The sequence below is a fragment of the Rhipicephalus microplus genome, chromosome X (genome assembly GCF_043290135.1).
Source record: "Rhipicephalus microplus isolate Deutch F79 chromosome X, USDA_Rmic, whole genome shotgun sequence".
NCBI classification, from domain to species: Eukaryota; Metazoa; Arthropoda; class Arachnida; order Ixodida; family Ixodidae; genus Rhipicephalus; species Rhipicephalus microplus.
In genome coordinates, this window is record NC_134710.1 from 43,347,710 (window position 1) to 43,367,171 (window position 19,462).

At 51.0% G+C, this 19,462-nt stretch overlaps 1 protein-coding gene across 2 annotated transcripts in view; it reads left to right on the plus strand.

Annotated features, from left to right (window-relative positions):
* The window catches only part of LOC119175875 (condensin complex subunit 2), a 93,997-nt gene that overhangs the window by 38,251 nt on the left and 36,284 nt on the right, over positions 1-19,462 (plus strand). For both annotated transcript variants that reach the window (XM_075876344.1, XM_075876343.1), the window contains exon 9: positions 7,896-7,996. In XM_075876344.1, the coding sequence (XP_075732459.1) occupies positions 7,896-7,996 (101 nt within the window). The remainder of the gene's footprint in view (positions 1-7,895; positions 7,997-19,462) is intronic.

Genomic DNA, 19,462 nt, shown 5'->3' on the forward strand with positions numbered 1-19,462 from the left:
ACCTCTTCGTTTCCTCCAAATGAACCAATTGTCAGTTTCCTGTCACAACACCTTTGCACCTATCTCTTTTGCTAATCAAGCTTCAATAAATGAATGTTGACTTCTGCGGTCCATTAGTGTCAGCGATGTCCGAATGAATGTAGTCAAGGCAAGGTTCAAATTTTAGGAAAAGCTGTATTGTGCTAAGTTACAGGTGAATCGGCAGTGGTTGCATGTATAAGGAAACTAGACTCGGTGCAGGAGCTCGATCGGCCACGTCCGACGCCACTCGCCTCCCGGCTCGCTCTGCGATGCGTTGCTCTGCGGTCCCGGCTCGAATCTCAGCTCCTTCTCCTCTCTCTGGCGATGCGTTGCTATGCGGTCCCGGCTCGAAGGCTCATTTTTGTTTTTTGAATGTTCGTTGAACCAGTGGGCATCCGCGCCGAGTGGACGCGTTCAGGGCTCGGAGTCCACGTTAACGCAGTGCAGCGTTTCCCGTGCAAGCACGGAGACGCTGCCAGAGAAGGAGACGCTGCCGGAGAATTCAGCTGTGCGAAATCGAGTTCCGCTGACACGGCCCTCCCGAAATTTGCGCCTATCCTCAGGCGTGCGTGTCGTTAGATGGCGATGGTTCCGTAACTTCTAGGAGCGGCTTCTTATATCTACGAAGCTGCTCCACGTTGACGATTTTTTGTTGATCATGCCCGGTGCGCGGGGTACTCTTTGGATCTCGGCCCTGTTTTCTCCGACGAGGGCCGTTATCTCGAACGGACCTTCATAGCTAGGATCTAATGTGCCTCGAGCGCTCGACTCAAGTAGGACGAGGTCCCCCGTTATGAACCTCGGAGTTCGCCGCTTCTTGTCGTATCGGACCGTTGTTTTGCACTGACTCTGCAGTAGCCTCTCTCTTGTCTCCGCACGTCCCCTTGCCAAGTCGTGCAGTCTATGAGACTCGTCGATGTCTCCCTCGACTGAGGCGAGGTTGAGCTCTCCTGGCAGTTTTGGGTCGTAGCCATGCATGTGTCGAAATGGGCTGTGGCCACTGTGACGATGCTTCGTGGCGTTGATTGCTAGGGTTGCTCGGGGTAGTTCCTTCTGCCATTTGTCCTCGTTTAGCATTTTGCGTAGCACCTGTTTCAATGTTCCTACCATTCGCTCAATCAGTCCGTTTGATTGTGGCCAGTACGGTGGGGAGTTCTGATGAGCAATTCCCAGTCTGTGATGGAATTGGTTGGTTTTCTTGTTCACGAATCCCTTGGCTTGGTCCGTAATAATGACGCTGGGAACTCCAAATTGCGGAATCCACCGGTTTGTCATGAAGTCAAGGTAGTGCGTCGCCGAAGTGTTCGGTACAGTCACGGCGTCCATGTATCTCGTGGTGTGGTCGATACACACGAGGATCTGGTCTCCCTTCTCGTTTAGGGGACCCATGTGATCCAGGGATATCACCGCGTTTGGCTCAGTAGGAATATCGCGTGGGATGAGGCAACCTTCATTCCGTGTCGTGCGGGCGTTGATAGTCTGGCACGTGTGGCAGGAGTCAACATACTCGCGTATGTCTTTTCTCATCGATGGCCACCAGTACTTTCGCTGGATCAGGTCTCTTGTCTTCTCGACGCCTAGGTGGCCGTTGTTGTCGTGGAAAACGATCATCACACTGCTTCGGAGGGCAGCGGGAATGATCACCCTCCGACGGACCCGTCCTCCCTCGAGAGATTTTTTCACCAGTATGTCGTTTTCAATCTCAGTCTGAAGATTTGTGCTTGGCCTCCTCCCGAAATCTTTTGCAGTCAGTATCCCTCTCCTGAAACTCGCGTTGGCAACTGTGTTTGCCGACCACTACTGCGTAGCAGTGGAGGTCTCGGGTCGAAACGCCCTGGTCGAAAGCCTCTGCAGATTCCGACTGCCTCGAGAGTGCGTCAGCAGCGGAGTTCTGGCGTCCTGGCTTGTGCTTGACGTCGAAGGTGTACTCTGCGAAGTCGAGCGTCCACCTCGCAAATCTGCGGTTGCTGGCTCCCTTCTGGACGAGGTATGACAAGCTGAAGTTGTCCGTGAACACTGTAAAACGAGGGCCTCCTCTCGGGTAGACCGAAAATTTCTCAGTGATCGCCCAGTAGAGCGCCATGCACTCGAGCATATTAGAGTGTAGACCACGATTGTGCTCGTTTAGTGATCTGCTTGCGTACTCTATGATTCGCTCCTTTCCGTCTTGAGTTTGAGAAAGCACCGCGCCCAGCCCGGTTTGCGAAGCGTCGACGTAAACGTTAGTCGGGCAGTCTGGGCGGAAGCTCGCCAAAATCGGCGGTTCTTCAAGGCGTGTGTTATGGCGTTGACGGTTGCTTCATGAGCGTCAGTCCATACGAAAGGAACGTCCTTCGCCAGAAGGTGCCGTAGCTTGTGCGTGACCTTTGCAAACTCCGGTATGAACTTTCGGTAGTGGTTAGCGAACTGCAGGAAGGAGTACAGCTTCTTTGCGTTGCGATGCGGCTCGAACTTCTCGACAGCGGCAACTCTGGATTCGTCCAGTGTTCGTCCTTCGGCGAAGATCACGTAACCCAGGAAAGATACTTTGTCTTGAATCAACTGGCATTTCCTGAGATCCATCTTCAAGCCGTTGATCACGACTCTCCTGAGTGCTTCGTTCAGCAAATCCAAAGCCTCCCTCACTGTTGTGGCTCCCTGCCCGACATCGTCCATGTACGTAGCTGTCCTAGGTAAGCCATCGAACCTGCGACGCATGACTCTTTGCATGGTCTGAGGGGCCTTGCAAAACCCAAAGGCCATTCGAAGGTATTCATACTTTCCGTCTCGAGTGACGAATGCGGCCTTGTGTACGTCGTCCGGCTTCATTCGTATAGTCAGAAATGCCGTCTTTACGTCCAACACAGTGAAGTAAGCCGATCCGTCGCGCATGACATCGTCAATAACGTCTTCCATGACAAGCATTGGATAAGAAGGGTTGATGGTTTTCTCGTTGAGCTTGCGATAGTCGTGTACCATTCTTCGTGGAGTCGTCAGGTGGTGCGGTTGGTCGACGACTATCGTTGGAGCACCGTACTCGCTATCGCTTGGCCTTATGATGCCCTTGGAGAGGTAGTCATTCACCTGTTCTCGGATGAACTTGCGATCAGCCGGTGAGCACCTGTACGGCCTCGATGACACTGGTATATTGTCTCTGAGTTCGATGCTGTGTTCAGTGTGAGGACACACGCCCAAAGTGTCACCTTTGGAAGTGAACGCTTGGTGATGCCTTAACAGAATTGCGTGAAGTTGTTCCCTCTCTGCCTCGGTGGCATCCTTCGTTATCTTCCGTGTGGCGTCTTCGACTAGACTTGTGAAGTCTTCGTCGGGTGCGAGACATTTCGTGTTGAGGCGCACGTACCCTTCGTCTTTGGAAACACTCTCGTCCGATTGCCGGCAGAGCGTCGCAATAAGCGTTTCTCTGGTGCGGTGTGGTGTGCCTTGTTTCGGGGGTGGCACTTCGGACGATGAAAATTTTCCGGAAGGCTCGACTGGAATGATAGTCGCATCGTTTGACGTGTGAAATGTTACGTCGACGTTCGCGACTCGTCGCCAGTCTGATCCCAGAATCAGGTCGATGCCGCTGGGCAGTTCCATTACCACGACGTCTTCGAGCCGCACATTCGTGGTGCCCAGTGTCACATCAAGCGTTGCAGCGAGAGTTGGGCATATGCTGCGGTTGAGAACTTCAGTGTTCTCGCGCGATACCCATGCGTGCGTGGGAATGTCGTCCGTCAAGGCATAGGCACTCATGATGGATAAGTTGGCGCCACTGTCAATGCACACGCGGACGGGTCGGTTGTTAGCAGTACCGGACACTATTGGTAATGTGCCGCCCGTCGAATGCAAAAAACAGTTCGTTCGCCTAGGTGACGTAGTCCTTGTTTCGTGGCTGCTATGGTCCCTCTTCGCTCGTTTCTCGTCCGCTCTGATCGTTGCTGGCGTTTTCCGCTTTCTACAATCACGGGACAGGTGACCGATGTGGCCGCAGTTGAAGCACGAACGAGCAGAGATGGGCCGCGGGTGTGGAGTTCCCAAGAAATCGCTGCGTGGGTTGGCCTTCGGCAAGTTGGCAGAGCTGCTGGCTGGCACCCGCTGGTTCGAACCCTGACCACGGCTCGCTGTAGGCGATGACGGTTTCTTGTCGTTCTCGGCACACACGGTCGTGCGACGCCTCGCGTCGAGCAAAGCCGCTCTGTCAATGAGTTCGGTTACTGTGCCACACAGCTGCGCTGCGAGTGGGTGCTCAGCTCGTCGACGAGTTGCTTTTTCGTTGCATTGGCCATCGTGCTGTGGTAGTGGGTCGTGAACACGCTTTCGACGATGGTCGTTTCGGAGTCCCGAGACGATGTACGGCGTGGTGTCGTTCCTTCTCGTGGCGTCGTTTCCTCCTCCGCATGCAGCTCGGTCGATTCACATCCTGTCGGCTGCGCCATGTCAGCGATGTCCGAATGAATGTAGTCAAGGCAAGGTTCAAATTTTAAGAAAAACTGTATTGTGCTAAGTTACAGGTGAATCGGCAGTGGTTGCATGTATAAGGAAACTAGACTCGGTGCAGGAGCTCGATCGGCCATGTCCGACGCGCGTCCCGGCTCGCTCTGCGATGCGTTGCTCTGCGGTCCCGGCTCGAATCTCAGCTTTTTCTCCTCTCTCTGGCGATGCATTGCTATGCGGTCCCGGCTCGAAGGCTCACTTTTTGTTTTTTGAATGTTCGTTGAACCAATGGGCAACCGCGCCGAGTGGACGCGCTCAGGGCTCGGAGTCCATGTTAACGCAGTGCAGCGTTTCCCGTGCAAGCACGGAGATGCTGCCGGAGAAGGAGACGCTGCCGGAGAATGACACGCTGCCGGAGAATTCAGCTGTGCGAACTCGAGTGCCGCTGACAATTAGCAAACAGCAATGTCGGACACATGTTTCTCCTTCGACGCATGCTACAGCTGTTTGCAGCAGCACAAATTTACGCTTGAGATTTTCCGTTGCGTGTAGTGTTGACGTCGTGGCTTCAGCTTGCATTGTCGAGATCAGTTCTGCCCTTGTTTTTTGCACCACAGTTCTACAAAATCATGTGGCGTGCCGTCTCTTGCATTGCTTGCATTTCACTTGGGCTTTGGAAATACGTGCAGTGTGGTTTAGTCGCGTGCATCTGAAGCATGCTGAATTTTCGGTAAGCATAGCTTTTTTTTTCATCCTTTCGAATGTTTTGATGCCAGTCTCCGGTGGCATGGTTCTCCTGCTTACAGAATAAGCATATTCTTTACGCAGAGCTATAGAAGCTTGTAAGTTGTGCGTATTTCTTGGTTTTGCAGTTATCCTCTCTTGTTCACATTGCGTTTCTTCCCTAAAAGCTGCTTGCTTTTGGAAGAATAACATGAGCCTCTCAAGCATTTCCTCGCGCTCTTTTCCTGGTGGGTTGCTTCGCTCGCAATCTTGAAAGCTGGGCTGTTTCTAATAGCTTCTTTTGACTTGAACTGCTCAGATAATTCTGGTGGATGGCTCTTTTTATTACTGGCAACAACATCGACGCATAGCTCTTGGTTTCCACTTTTAGTGACTTGAGTACCAATATATTTACTTGCACTCTCTGTGCAAGCCTATTTAGGTCATCGCTGTCTTGAGCATACTTCACTTTATTTAAACTCAAGAGATCATTCATGTGCATCTCAATAGATTGTTCGAAATGGCCGAATGTCGTTCACAGTATTTTGATTGCTTCGTCGTAGTTTTCCTCTGCCGAGTACTGTAGCCCTTCAGTAGCAGCAGCGGCTTTTCCGGTTAGTGATGCTAACAAGTAGTTGAACTTCTGTCCCTTGCTCATGTTCTGTTCGGCCTCGGGTGAACTTCGGACTCGTACTGAGCCCAAAAGCGGTTTCACTCCAAAGCTTTTCCGCCAAACTTTATCATTTCAAGTTTTGGTAGCTTCACTAGCTCCGTCGTGTCCTGTCTTGTACTTGATGACGTCGCCTGCCTTGTCCTATCATTTAAACGCCAACTCCGGTGAATTTTTGAGCATGTCAGGATAATGGTGCTTTTATGTTCCTTATACACTCTTCTCACATGCCTGATAACTGAAATGCTCAAAAAATTCGAAAATAATTTTTAATTATCGAGAATCTGCAATACCCAAACCCAACCGAGTGCGCTTCTACGTGTGACGTAAAGATTTGCCTGACGCTGCCGGAACCTGCCTGATTGCACATAATGCCCGCCAGATGGCAGTACCTGTCCACACCGTTCGCAGCGATCGGATAAAACGCTTACGCTGTTGTGGTTGATGTATGGCGAATTGTGTGTGGCTCACAACACAATAACACTTGTCACATATCGCACACCCATCAACACAAAAAAGGAAATCGCACGCTCAACCATGGAAGCGCGGGCCAAACCCACACAATCCATAGCAGACAAGCAGACGCTGCAGTGGCACATTAGTTCGTCACTTCTCCCAGGCAAAACTCAACGTCACTCACACAATGTAGCCCCACCGCGGTGGTCTAGTGGCTAAGGTACTCGGCTGCTGACCCGCAGGTCGCGGGCTCAAATCCCGGCTGCGGTGGTTGCATTTCCGATGGAGGCGGAAATGTTGTAGGCCCGTGTGCTCAGATTTGGGTGCACGTTAAAGAACCCCAGGTGGTCGAAATTTCCGGAGCCCTCCACTACAGCGTCTCTCATAATCATATGGTGGTTTTGGGACGTTAAACCCCACATATCAATCAATCAAATCAATCAGTCTCTCTTGAGACTGTTGCTTATTCCTGTAATCTGCACCTGTGTTGTGAGCAACTGTTCCCGGTTAGCTTCATCGCTAATTTGCTGCTTGGCTGCATGATCTGGGAGCGAAGCACTTTCTTTTTCTTCGTTATCACTTTTGTTCCGATGCTCATACTGTCCACCGTGGTCTCGTCGCTCGATCCAGTTCGATCGTCTGCTCCTCCACCGTTTTCTTCTCTGCTGCTCCATGGCAGGATGACTTCTGTTGTGGGTGGGGAGGTAGTATCCTGGTTCATGGCACCTTTGTTAAGACAATCTAAACCAGAGACTGCTTTGTGCCAAAAACGGTTTATTAGAAGTGGTGTGCACTCACCAGGCAGCAGTCTTCTTTTTTCTGGTTTTTGATGAGGATATCGTATAGGTAGTGAGCAAATATTGTGGTTTCCTTATATTTAGGATATTCGGGCACATTACTAAGAGCACCTTGTATGCTTTTTGTGTATGTATAAACTAAGGTTGGGTGTGACCTTTGTGCGGTGTATGTATAGACTATTTTACAAACGAGTTTGAGTGCCACCATGTTGGCTGTTAACCTTTGTGTTTTGTATTCCTAACTAAATTAGCAATGTTACGGTAGACGCATATGCATTAGAGCGGTTGGGTTCATGCTTACGGGTTTTCATGGCCTTATTAATTTACGTCGCGATATACATTGGCAGCAGTCTTCTTTTTCTGGTGTTTGATGAGGATATCTTATAGGTAGTGAGCAAATATTGTGGTTTCCTTATGTTGAGGATATTCGGGCACATTACTAAGAGCACCTTGTATGCTTTTTGTGTATGTATAAACTAAGGTTGGGTGTGACCTTTGTGTGGTGTATGTATAGACTATTTTACGAACGAGTTTGAGTGCCACCATGTTGGCTGTTAACCTTTGTGTTTTGTATTCTTAACTAAATTGGCAATGTTATGGTAGACGCATATGCATTAGAGCGGTTGGGTTGATGCTTCATGTTTCATGGCCTTATTAATTTATGTCGCGATATACAAAAACAAGAAAATGTCTGCTTAACAGCCCAAGATGGTGGCCCCCAGATGTCTTGCGGGAAATGGGCTATATAGAAGGCAGTATTCCCTCTATGTATTCACAAACATTAATTGTGTCTGACTTCACTTTTTCTTCACCAGATTATCTGCAAACATGTCTGAATAGCCACGGTGAACTTTGTTACGATCCCGGGCTGCTCTACATGTGGGATGATAGTAGTGTTGAAGAAGAGCGGGGTGATGTGAGTATCAAGGTTGAGGGACTATATATTTAGGCATTCTATTGTTCAAGTTGTTTCTGAACTCAAACATGTGTTTTTGTTTCTTCAAGCCGGATACTGATCATTATAGGCTCATTCTTTGTGCAATGTATACTAGGTAAGTTAATGTGAGCCTTCAAGTAATGTAATCAACTTCTGTTCACTTGGCCCTGGGTCATTAAAATTAGTCTGATTATTGAACGGGTTGAAAAAAGCTAGAGTTGTAAAAACGGCATAATGCACCGCTGACTCGTTCAAAACTTTTATTGCTCCCAGAAATCATTTTTACAGTTAGTAGACAGCTCTATTTGCCTCTCAGTCAACTTTTTCTGCATACTTTGAAACACATACAACTGGACCCATCACTTTCTCATCACCCCATGCACACTTTGGGCACCTTTGCTCGTCATTTCTTCATCATTTTGCTTCATCCACATGTTCTTTTGGCCATCCACTTCGTAACTTCAGCGTCACAGTGTAGGCCAGGAATACCTCAAAGGATTCATTGGTTTTTGTAGTCGAATTACATTTCTTTAGTCAACTAAAAATACACGCTCCTAATAATGAATATCTGAATTATAATGATGCAACATGTGTTGTATTCTTAATTCATTTTTATTTGTACTGGCCAGGTGTACAGCTCCTTACTGCATTGTGGCTGTATCAGTTTAGACCCCCCAAGTTTATTGTAAAGCTCGTGGAAAACAAAGGAGGCTGTAACATTCTGTGTGTCAATGGCAAAGCTGCATTGTGTTATGGTGTTTTACTGTAAAGAGGTTTGCCTTAAAGAATTTTATTTTTATGAGTTCATCAAGGGTCTTAACTTTTTGGTAATACTCTGAAATATTTTAGTAATTTTTAACTGTATCTGATTTACTCATATTAAGTAGTTTCTCAGATTTTCTGAAGCGCTGGTACTGAAAAATGTGTTCTTTCTTTTCTTAACATACAAGCGAGGCATGTAAGCATTAATTTTTTGGGTTTATCGTGCATTCCTAGTTTTTATTTTAATATGTTTGCTGTATAGCCCTTTTCAAAATATGTTTTGTACTCTACGAAACACGGTAGTACTTTCGTATGCTCCAGCAACAATAAGAAAGACAAGGAGCTGCCCATTTGTGACATAAGAGCTCACTTGAGTCTTAGAGGGAGTTGAGTTTCATAAGGAGAAGAAACATAGCTTGCCTCTAGGATAGGGGGTTATTGATGACAGCTGCAGAATGAAGGAGAATATCGTAACTGATCTTTGGAAGTTTGTGGTCTAAGGAACTTCTGAAGGATTGGGAAGGCAAATGCAATTAGTGTGTATGTATGTGTATCTATATATGTATGTGTGTGGGGGGGGGGATGAGACACAGTTTAGTGGTTGTCTTAATTTTATTTCCAACTGTCTCAGCTGGTGTACCGGTCTTCATCAGCGTTTGCAAACCTTGATGAAGACCAGTCCACCGCTTGAAACCGTTAGAAATAAAATTAAGACAACCGCTAAGTTCTATCTCATCTCTTCCCAAGTATGTTAAGCCCTTTAGAACAATTCTTCAGTGTACATATATATATATATATATATATATATATATATATATATATATATATATATATATTGTGAGGAGGTTTATTAGCCGTTAAAGACAGCGACGAGACAGCGTCAAGAACCGTCCAGCGATCGGCACAGCAACGAACCGAAGCACGAGCCGAGAGAGCCAGGCGTTGGCGATGCTGCTCGCTGCAGGCACATCTTCTTCTTCACAATCGCCCCCGCTGAAAAAGGAGCCATCCTGGCGACTTAAGAAGTTTCAGGCAAAGGCTCATGGTACGGTTTCAGTCGGGAAACATGGACGATGTCACGTGCACGCCGGCGCATGTCGTCCGATCGGGAAACTGGTTCAATTAGAAAATTAACCGGAGAGGTTTTCTCCAAAACGGTGTAAGGCCCCTCGTATCGGGGGACAAGTTTCGAGGAGAGTCCCGGTGTTTGGTATGGGATGGCAAGCCACACAAGAGACCCTGGAGCATAGTTGGGATGTGGAAGAGAGGTGCTACGGGTTTCTTTCTGGCGTTGTTGTTCTTCCGAGGTGAACGCACGGACGAGCTAACGGCACTCTTCGGCTTGTCTAGCAGCATCGGAGATAGGTGGACACTCGGAAGCATCAGGACGGTAAGGAAGTAGGGTGTCAATTTTATGGGAAGGCTCACGTCCGTAAAGAAGAAAGAAAGGTGAGAATCCCGTGGTGGTTTGTATTGCGGTGTTATATGCGAACGTGACGTATGGGAGAACACGGTCCCAGTTGCTGTGATCAGATGCCACGTACATTGAGAGCACATCACCTAGCGTGCGGTTGAACCCTTCCGTTAGTCCGTTAGTCTGCGGGTGGTATGCTGTCGTTTTCCGATGAATGACGTGGCATTCCGAAAGCAGAGTTTTGACGACCTCGGAAAGAAAAGCGCGGCCTCTGTCACTAAGGAGCTCTCGAGGTGCACCATGTCGAAGGATAAAGCGTTGCAAAATGAAAGAGGCGACATCCTGAGCTGTAGCGCTCGGCAAAGCGGCTGTTTCGGCGTAGCGTGTCAGGTGGTCGACCGCCACTATAATCCACCGATTACCATCTGGTGTCAATGGAAGGGGACCGTAGAGGTCAACGCCGATGCGATCAAATGGCTTGGCAGGGCATGGAAGTGGCTGCAATGCGCCAGTCGCATGTGGCAGTGTTGATTTACGTTGCTGGCAGTCAGGACAGCACTGCACGAATTTACGTACGAAATTGTACATGCCGCGCCAGTAATAGCGATGGCGAAGGCGTTCATATGTTTTGAACACTCCGGCGTGGCCACATTGCGGATCGTCGTGAAGGGAGGCGCATACTTGCGATCGTAAAGTGCGTGGAATGACCAGCAACCACCGGCGGCCATCGGTAGCGTAGTTGCGTCGATGAAGAAGTTGATCGCGGATGGCGAAATGGAAAACTTGACGTCGGAGGGATCGAGATACTGGAAGGTTGGGCGTGCCAGATAAATATTCGATAAGAGAGGCGATCCACGGGTCACGACGTTGTTCGGTGGCAATCGAGTCGAGATTTAGCGATGACAAGGTCTGGAGGCAAGTGTTTCCGCACGTCTGATCTGGTGGTAAAGGTGAGCGGGACAGGACATCAGCGTCAGAGTGTTTGCGTCCGCAGCGGTATACGACGCGAATGTCGTACTCCTGGATGCGGAGTGCCCATCGCGCAAGGCAGCCAGAAGGGCCTTTCAATGTGGAGAGCCAGCAAAGCGCGTGGTGATCAGTTACTAGATCGAACGGGCAGCCGTATAAGTACGGCCGGAACTTTCCAAGCGCCCACACCAAAGCCAAACACTCTTTTTCTGTCACGCTGTAATTAGTTTCGGCTTTCGTCAGAGTGCGGCTAGCGTAGGCTACAACGTATTCTGAATAGCCGGGCTTTCGTTGAGCGAGGGCCGCGCCTAGCCCGACGCCGCTGGCGTCGGTGTGCACTTCGGTAGGAGCCGTCGGGTCGAAGTGGCGAAGAATAGGTGGGGAAGTGAGCAGACGGCGCAGAGTAGTGAAGGCAACGTCACATGCAGGGGACCAGGAGGTGAGGTTCACGTCACCGCGAAGAAGCTGGGTTAACGGTGACATGATAGATGCAAAATTGAGAACAAAGCGCCGGAAATAGGAGCATAGGCCTACAAAACTGCGAGGTTCTTTCATGGTCGTCGGCTTGGGAAATTCTGCGACTGCTCGAAGTTTTGCTGGGTCTGGTAATACGCCGTGCTTGGACACGATGTGGCCTAGGATGACGAGCTCGCGTGCAGCGAAGCGGCATTTTTTTAGGTTAAGCTGCAGACCAGCGTTGGTCAGACAACTCAAAACGTGCCTGAGGCGAAGGAGGTGCGTAGGAAAGTCATGGGAGAAAACCACGACATCGTCGAGGTAACAGAGGCACATATTCCATTTGAGGCCACGTAGCGTATTATCCATAAGACGTTCAAACGTGGCAGGCGCGTTACAAAGCCCAAAGGGCATGACGTTAAATTCATATAGTCCGTCTGGTGTAATAAATGCCGTTTTTTGGCGATCGGCTTCTGCCATTGGGACCTGCCAGTAGCCAGACCGCAAATCTAGCGACGAGAAAAATTCCGCTCCGTGAAGGGTGTCAATGGCGTCATCAATGCGCGGCAAAGGATAGACGTCCTTGCGGGTTATCTTATTCAAACGACAATAGTCCACGCAAAATCGGATAGATCCGTCTTTCTTACGCACCAGGATGATGGGAGACACCCAGGGACTGTGAGATGGTCGAATGACGTCTCTACGAAGCATATCTTCGACTTGATCGTTGATGACGCGGCGCTCTTCAGTGGAGACACGGTATGGTCTTTGACGCAGTGGCTGGTGTAGGCCGGTGTCAACATGATGCTTGACTTGCGACGTGCGGCCTAGTTGAGGTTGGGACACATCGAAAGAATTCCGGAACTCATGCAGAAGATCAAGCAGGTCGGCATGTTCGGTAGGAGTTAGGGTGTCGGCGATAGCGCTGGAAAACGTATCCTTGGATTACTCCTCGAGGGCCGACAGTGATTTTGGGTGGTCGCAGTAGTCATCCGGGACATCAAACAAAAACGAAGGGTCGAGATCGTGCACGCGGCCGAGACATTCCCCCGCAAGCAATGTGACAGGTGTGGAAAGCGGATTGCTTACGAACATGTTGCTTCTTCCGGCGGCAAGGTCAATTGTTGCGAAAGGCAGCGGCAAAGCTCGATGACATTTGAAGATATCGGAAGGCATAAAAAGAACTGTAGCGTCAGTGTAGGCGTTGCATGAAACGGGAACAAGGGCGAAATTTCCAGGCGGAATATCGGTATCTTCATGAACGAGCAACTTCGGCGGCTGATGAGGAGCGTCCAGTGATGGGACATCACACAAGGGCGAAAACTCAACTTCGGCGCGTGCGCAGTCAATGACTGCATTATGGCGGGATAGGAAGTCCCACCCGAGGATGACGTCATGCGAACAGACAGGAAGAACAATAAACTCCACGATGTAAAGAATGCCTTCGATGGAGACTCTTGCAGTGCAGGCTGCGAGAGGCGTTACTTGCTGTGCGCTTGCGGTGTGAAGCGACAGTCCCGAAAGCGGCGTCGTTACTTTGTGTAATAAACGGCAGAGATTAGCGGCAATAACAGAAGCAGCGGCGCCAGTGTCCACAAGGGCGAAAGTACAATAACCTTCAACAGTTACTGCGACCACGTTAGCAGGAGAGGAGCGAGGGCTTAGACAGTTCGAAAACGGCGCAGTTCTTGCCTTTTGAACTGCGTTGCTTAGTTTTCCTGGTCGGAGGGTCCGGGCCGGCGACGCATGGGGGAGGGCGATCGCCGACAAGGAGAGGGTGCGCGTTGCGGCTGGAAGTCAAGGTGGTCAGTAGGGGCATAGCGAGGTGGCGAGACCGGCCCGTATTGGACGAAGGGTTGGCTGCCGGGATGCGACGACCGGGCATAGTTGCCAAACGTCTGAGGTCGACGGCGGCAGTAGCGAGCAACGTGTCCGGGAGTGAAGCAAGCGTAGCAAATCGGTCGGTTATCGGGCGTCCTCCAGGGATTGGCGACTGGTGTTGCCGCCCAAGGTGCAGTATAAGCAGCCGGGTGTGCGGGCTGTGAGCGCGTGGTGTAGGGTGGTTGCGGGAGCCTACGTACAGCGTCTGCATATGTGAGCGGCGCGGCTACGGGCTGCATCTCTTGCGAAAAGGCGACAGGCGGAGCCACAGGCTGCGTTGCATAGGTTAGGGGCGCGGCCACAGGCTGAACGGCTGGCGGATAGGCGACAGGAGCGCCTACCGGCTGTGCGACACCCGGGCAGTGACCACGGCTTGATAGAGGTGGCTCGTAGTGCGCAAGAGGAACAGCTTGTGCAACCTCTTCCGATATAGCTGTGCGAAGCGGGGCAGGTAGACGGGTGGTGGTCTCGTGAGTAAAGGGCACTAGGGAAAGTTGGCGGGCGACTTCCTCACGGACGAAGACTCGGACTTGCTGAAGCAATGGTGAATTGTCGGGCATGGAGTCGAAGCTGGACAGCGACTCACCACCAGGCTGAGGCTGCCTAGTCAGAGTGCGTTGCTTTTTCAACTCGTCGTAGCTCTGACACAAGCTGACGACTTCAGAAACTGTGCTTGGATTCCTTGCCAAAAGCATTTGAAATGCGCCGTCGTCGATGCCCTTCAGTAGGTTTTTGACCTTGTCAGATTCAGGCATGGTGTCATTCACACGTCGACAAAGGTCGACGACGTCCTCAATATAACTGGTAAAGGTCTCGCCAGTCTGCTGAGAGCGGACGCGCAAGCGCTGTTCTGCCCTCTGCTTGCGGACAGCCGGCCGACCGAACACTTCAGCACAATTCGGCGACGCCAGTGAGAAAATATCACGTGGCCCAGCTTGTCGGCTTCATCCCACTTATTGTTGGCGCTCACCAGTTCGTAGTGCTCGAGCCAGTCTTCGACGTCGGTCCCATCCGCACCGCTGAAGACCTTCGGCTCCCGTAGTTTAGGATGGCCAGGGCAGTTGAACTGGAGCGAAGGCGTCGATGTAGTGGCGTTGGCAGTCATGACAGGTGGTAGCGTGCGGCTTCGCAGCTCCAGGGTGTAGCAACGGGGATTAACAGCACCTTCCACCAAATGTGAGGAGGTTTATTAGCCGTTAAAGACAGCGACGAGACAGCGCCAAGAACCGTCCAGCGATCGGCACAGCAACGAACCGAAGCACGAGCCGAGAGAGCCAGGCGTTGGCGATGCTGCTCGCTGCAGGCACATGTTCTTCTTCACAATATATATATATATATATATATATATATATATATATATATATATATATATATATATATATATATATATATATTAAAATAGAGGTGTTGTACGTCGAGAAAGGTTCAGACGTAGCTTGGCAAAATGTCCTTTATCAGGCAGGTCTGGCTAATGGCGAGCGGCGTGCGCGAGCTACTACTGCAGCTACCGATCATCATCGTCTTCTTCGTTGCCAGCAGAGCGCCCGTTACTCAGATTCATTAATTCATTACAATTACTCCCCGCGAAATAAGGAGCCATCCTGGCGACCTATGGACAAGTAAACACGGGAGGGTCGTAGCAGGGCTTAAGTCTCGAGACGTGGACAATTTCCTGGCCACGATGACGTTGGTCAGAAGATGGTTCCAGTGGCTCGATGAGGTAATTCACCGGTGACGTTTTTTGTAGCACACGATATGGGCCGTGATACTTGGGGACCAACTTGGTAGAAAAGCCAGGTGTAGCAGAGGGAACATGCAGCCAGACGAGTGAACCTGGATCGTAGGAAGTGGTGTTATTTGATGCGTCATGGTGGTGCTTTTGGCGTCCTTGGTCTTGGGTTGTGAATGCTCTTGCCAGTTGGCGGCATTCCTCAGCGTATGTAGCGGCTTGAGACAAAGTCGTGGACTCTGAGGAGTCAGGTTTGTACGAAAGAATGGTGTCCATAGTGCAAGAAGGTTCGCGTCCGTAAAGGAGGAAAAAAGGAGAGAACCCAGTAGTGCTTTGAATGGCGGTATTATAAGCGAACGTGATAAACGGGAGCACTCGGTCCCAATTGGAGTGGTCTGACGAGATATACATAGACAGCATGTCACCAAGGGTGCGGTTGAAGCGCTCTGTCATTCCATTGGTCTGGGGATGATAGGCGCTTGTAGTGCGGTGAACGACGTGGCACTCACGCAGCAATGCTGTGATGACGTCTGACAAGAATACGCGACCACGATCGCTCAGTGACTCCCGAGGTGCTCCATGACGTAATACGATGTTGTGAAGAACGAAAGTCTCAACGTCTTTTGCTGTAGACGAGGGAAGGGATGAAGTTTCGGCATACCGCGTGAGATGGTCGACGGCAACTATGATCCAGCGGTTACCGTCAGCAGTGTTGGGAAGGGGACCATAGATATCGATGCCGACGCGGTCGAATGGTCGGGATGGGCATGGTAAGGGTAGCAAGGTACCGCTGGCGTGACAAGGGGGAGTTTTTCGTCTCTGGCACGTCGAGCAGGCCCGAACGTATTGTCGTATAAAACGGTACATGCCACGCCAGTAATATCGGAGACGTATGCGAGAATAAGTCTTCAGGAAACCTGCGTGGCCACATTGGGGGTCGTCATGAAACTTGGAACAAATTTCGGATCGCAGATGACGTGGAATCACGAGTAGCCACTGACGTCCACCGGGTGCGTGGTTGCGTCGGTACAGCACGTCGTCGCGAGTGGCGAAGTGCTCCACTTGCCGACGCAACGTGCGAGAAGGGGGGGAAGCCGTCCGCCCAGCCAGGATGTCTAGAATTGAAGCAATCCAAGGGTCCTTGCGTTGCTCAGATGGCATGTCGGCGATGGTGACGGCAGTGGCATCACAGGTTATACTTTCGAAGCAGTCCAGGTCAGGGGGTAGAGGCGAACGGGATAGGGCGTCTGCGTCCGAATGTTTCCGGCCGGAGCGATAGACCACGCGAATATTATATTCTTGGAGGCGTAATGCCCATCGGGCGAGGCGACCGCTTGGATCCTTCAATGACGACAACCAGCAGAGGGCGTGGTGGTCAGTCACGACGTCAAAAGGGCGCCCATACACGTAAGGTCGAAATTTTTCTATCGCCCAAATAATGGCGAGGCATTCCTTTTCAGTGACAGAATAGTTGCTTTCGGCTTTGCTAAGAGTTCGGCTTGCGTAGGCAACCACGTACTCTTGGAAGCCGTCTTTCTTCTGTGCAAGAATAGCGCCTAGCCCCACACCACTAGCGTCGGTGTGGATCTCTGTGGGTGCCGATGGGTCGTAGTGTCGCAGAATAGGCGGCGACGTGAGGAGGCAGCGCAGTTCATTGAAAGAGTCGTCACAGGTGGCAGACCAGGCTGAAAGGTCTCTGGAGCCGGCGAGGAGCTTGGTCAAAGGAGCGATGATCGTCGCGAAATTGCGGACGAAGCGCCGGAAGTAAGAGCAAAGGCCTATGAAGCTTCGGAGCTCTTTCATGGTGGTCAGTTTGGGAAACGCTGAAACGGCTGTAAGTTTGGCAGGGTCAGGAAGAATGCCGTCTTTTGAAACCACGTGGCCAAGGATCGTAAGCTTTCGAGCGGCGAAATTGCACTTCTTCAGATTCAGTTGCAGCCCCGCGGCAGAAATACACGCGAGGACTTTCTCGAGGCGGGTTAAATGGCTTGCAAAATCAGTTGAAAAGACCACAATATCATCTAAATAACAAAGGCAAACGTTCCATTTTAGGCCTCAAAGGATAGTCCATCATCCGCTCGAAAGTAGCTGGCGCGTTGCAGAGGCCGAAGGGCATCACTGTGAATTCGTAAAGCCCGTCGGGCGTGATGAAAGCAGTTTTTTCACGATCGGCCTCTGCCATGGGTACCTGCCAGTATCCAGAGCGGAGATCTAAAGAAGAGAAAAATTCGGCTCCCTGTAGGCAGTCCAAGGCATCCACGCAAAACCTGATGGATCCGTCCTTCTTCTTCACCAACACAACTGGAGAGGCCCAGGGACTGCTTGACGGTTCAATTATGCCACGTGTCAGCATGTCGTCAACCTGTTCATTGATGGCACGGCGTTCGGTAGTTGACACACGATATGGACGCTGCCGTAATGGCGTCTCTTGACCGGTATCTATACGGTGTACAACAGATGACGCTCGACCTAAGGAAGGCTGATTGTGGTCAAACGAGGCTCGAAAACGCTGTAGGAGCTTGATCAGCTGTTTCTGCTGCCCAGGCGTGAGGTTACAATCGATGGACTTGCGGAATACATCCATAGGTTCATTAGCGTCAGTTGCGGGTGTAATGGCACAAGTCGGTAGAAATGGCTTGTCTGGATAGATCGGGTCTTCGAAAATACAATTTAAGGTCTCGAGGCTTCCCAGACACTCACCGCGTAGCAGGATGTACGGGCAAGCAGAAACGTTGCACGCATAAAGTACCGCCGAACCATTGGAAAAGTTGATGACGGCAAACGGGAGGACGATGGTTCGGTGTTGCACACTAGCTATAGTTGGTTGGAACAGGAGCGTCGAGTTAGTGGCAGCAGGGGAAAACACAGGCACTAGGACCGCGGGCAACGGCGCGATGCGGACGTCAGCTGCGGCAAACACTTTCGAGGGACTGTGGTGGTCGATATCAAGGCACGGATTCGTCAACGTGAGTTCAGCACGAGCGCAGTCGACGAGAGCCTGATGGGTAGAAAGGAAATCCCATCCTAGTATCACGTCGTAAGATGAACGTGGGAGAACAACAAAGTTGACGGCGTACCAAACATCTTGAATAAGAACGCGTGCTGTGCACTGAGCTGTCAGCGCGATGAAATGGGAGGTGGCTGTACGCAGAGCAAGATTCGTAAGCGGCGTTGTAACTTTTCTCAAATCGCGACACAGTTTTTCACTAATTACAGAAACGACGGCGCCTGTGTCAAGTGCACGTACAGCAACACCTTCTACTAGCACATCAATTTCGTTGGACGGACAAAGAGGAGGTCTTGGAAAGTTCGACGACGACGCAGTTCTTGCCTCCGGAACTGCGGCTGTCAGTTTTCCTCTCGAGCGGGGCTCGTGCGCCGAAGCATCGGGGAGACAGATCGGCGACGGGGTGGTAATGACCGGCGAGAATCGACGGGGCGTCGTGGGGACAATGAGTCGGTGATAGGAGAAGATGGTCGCTGGGGATTCTGGGCAGCCTGGTAATTTGCAGAATTCCCATGGTCTGGAGGCTGGAAGTTGCGACGGCGACAGTAGCGTGCTATATGTCCCACGAAACCGCATGCGAAACAGATGGGTCGATTATCCAAGGTGCGCCATGGGTTAATGACAGAAGGTGCAGGGGGCGAAACGGGATGGGGTGCCGTGTATGTAGGCAGCGTCATAGGGTAGGAGGACCCGGTGCCCCGGTATGCGCCAGAGACAGGTGGGGCTGGGGGTCTAGCAACGACGGCAGCGTAGGTCAGCGGCGTAGGGACAGGTGGCGATGGAGGCAGTGCTTGCGTGACCTGTGTCTCAATGACCTGGCGTAGACGTGGGTCTAACGAGGTCACTGGCGCGGATGCTTCGGCCACAAGAGAAAGCTGACGCGCAACTTCCTCACGAATGAATTGTTTGATTTGGGGGAGTAAGACGGTGTGATCAGCAGCGACGTCGTGTACGAGGGCGGAAACTTCAGCCGTATCTTCTGCGGCCCTGCGCGTCGAGACACGCTCCTTACGCAACTCGTCGTACTCCTGACAGAGGTGGACAACATCGGTGACGGTCTGTGGATTCCTAGCGACGAGCATCTGGAAGGTGTCGTCGTCAACTCCTTTGATGATGTGCTTGATTTTGTCGCGTTCGGTTAGAGATTCATCGACGCGCCTGCAAAGGGACAAGACATCTTCAATGTAACTCGTAAAGGTCGCGTCCCTGCGCTGGACTCGACTACGG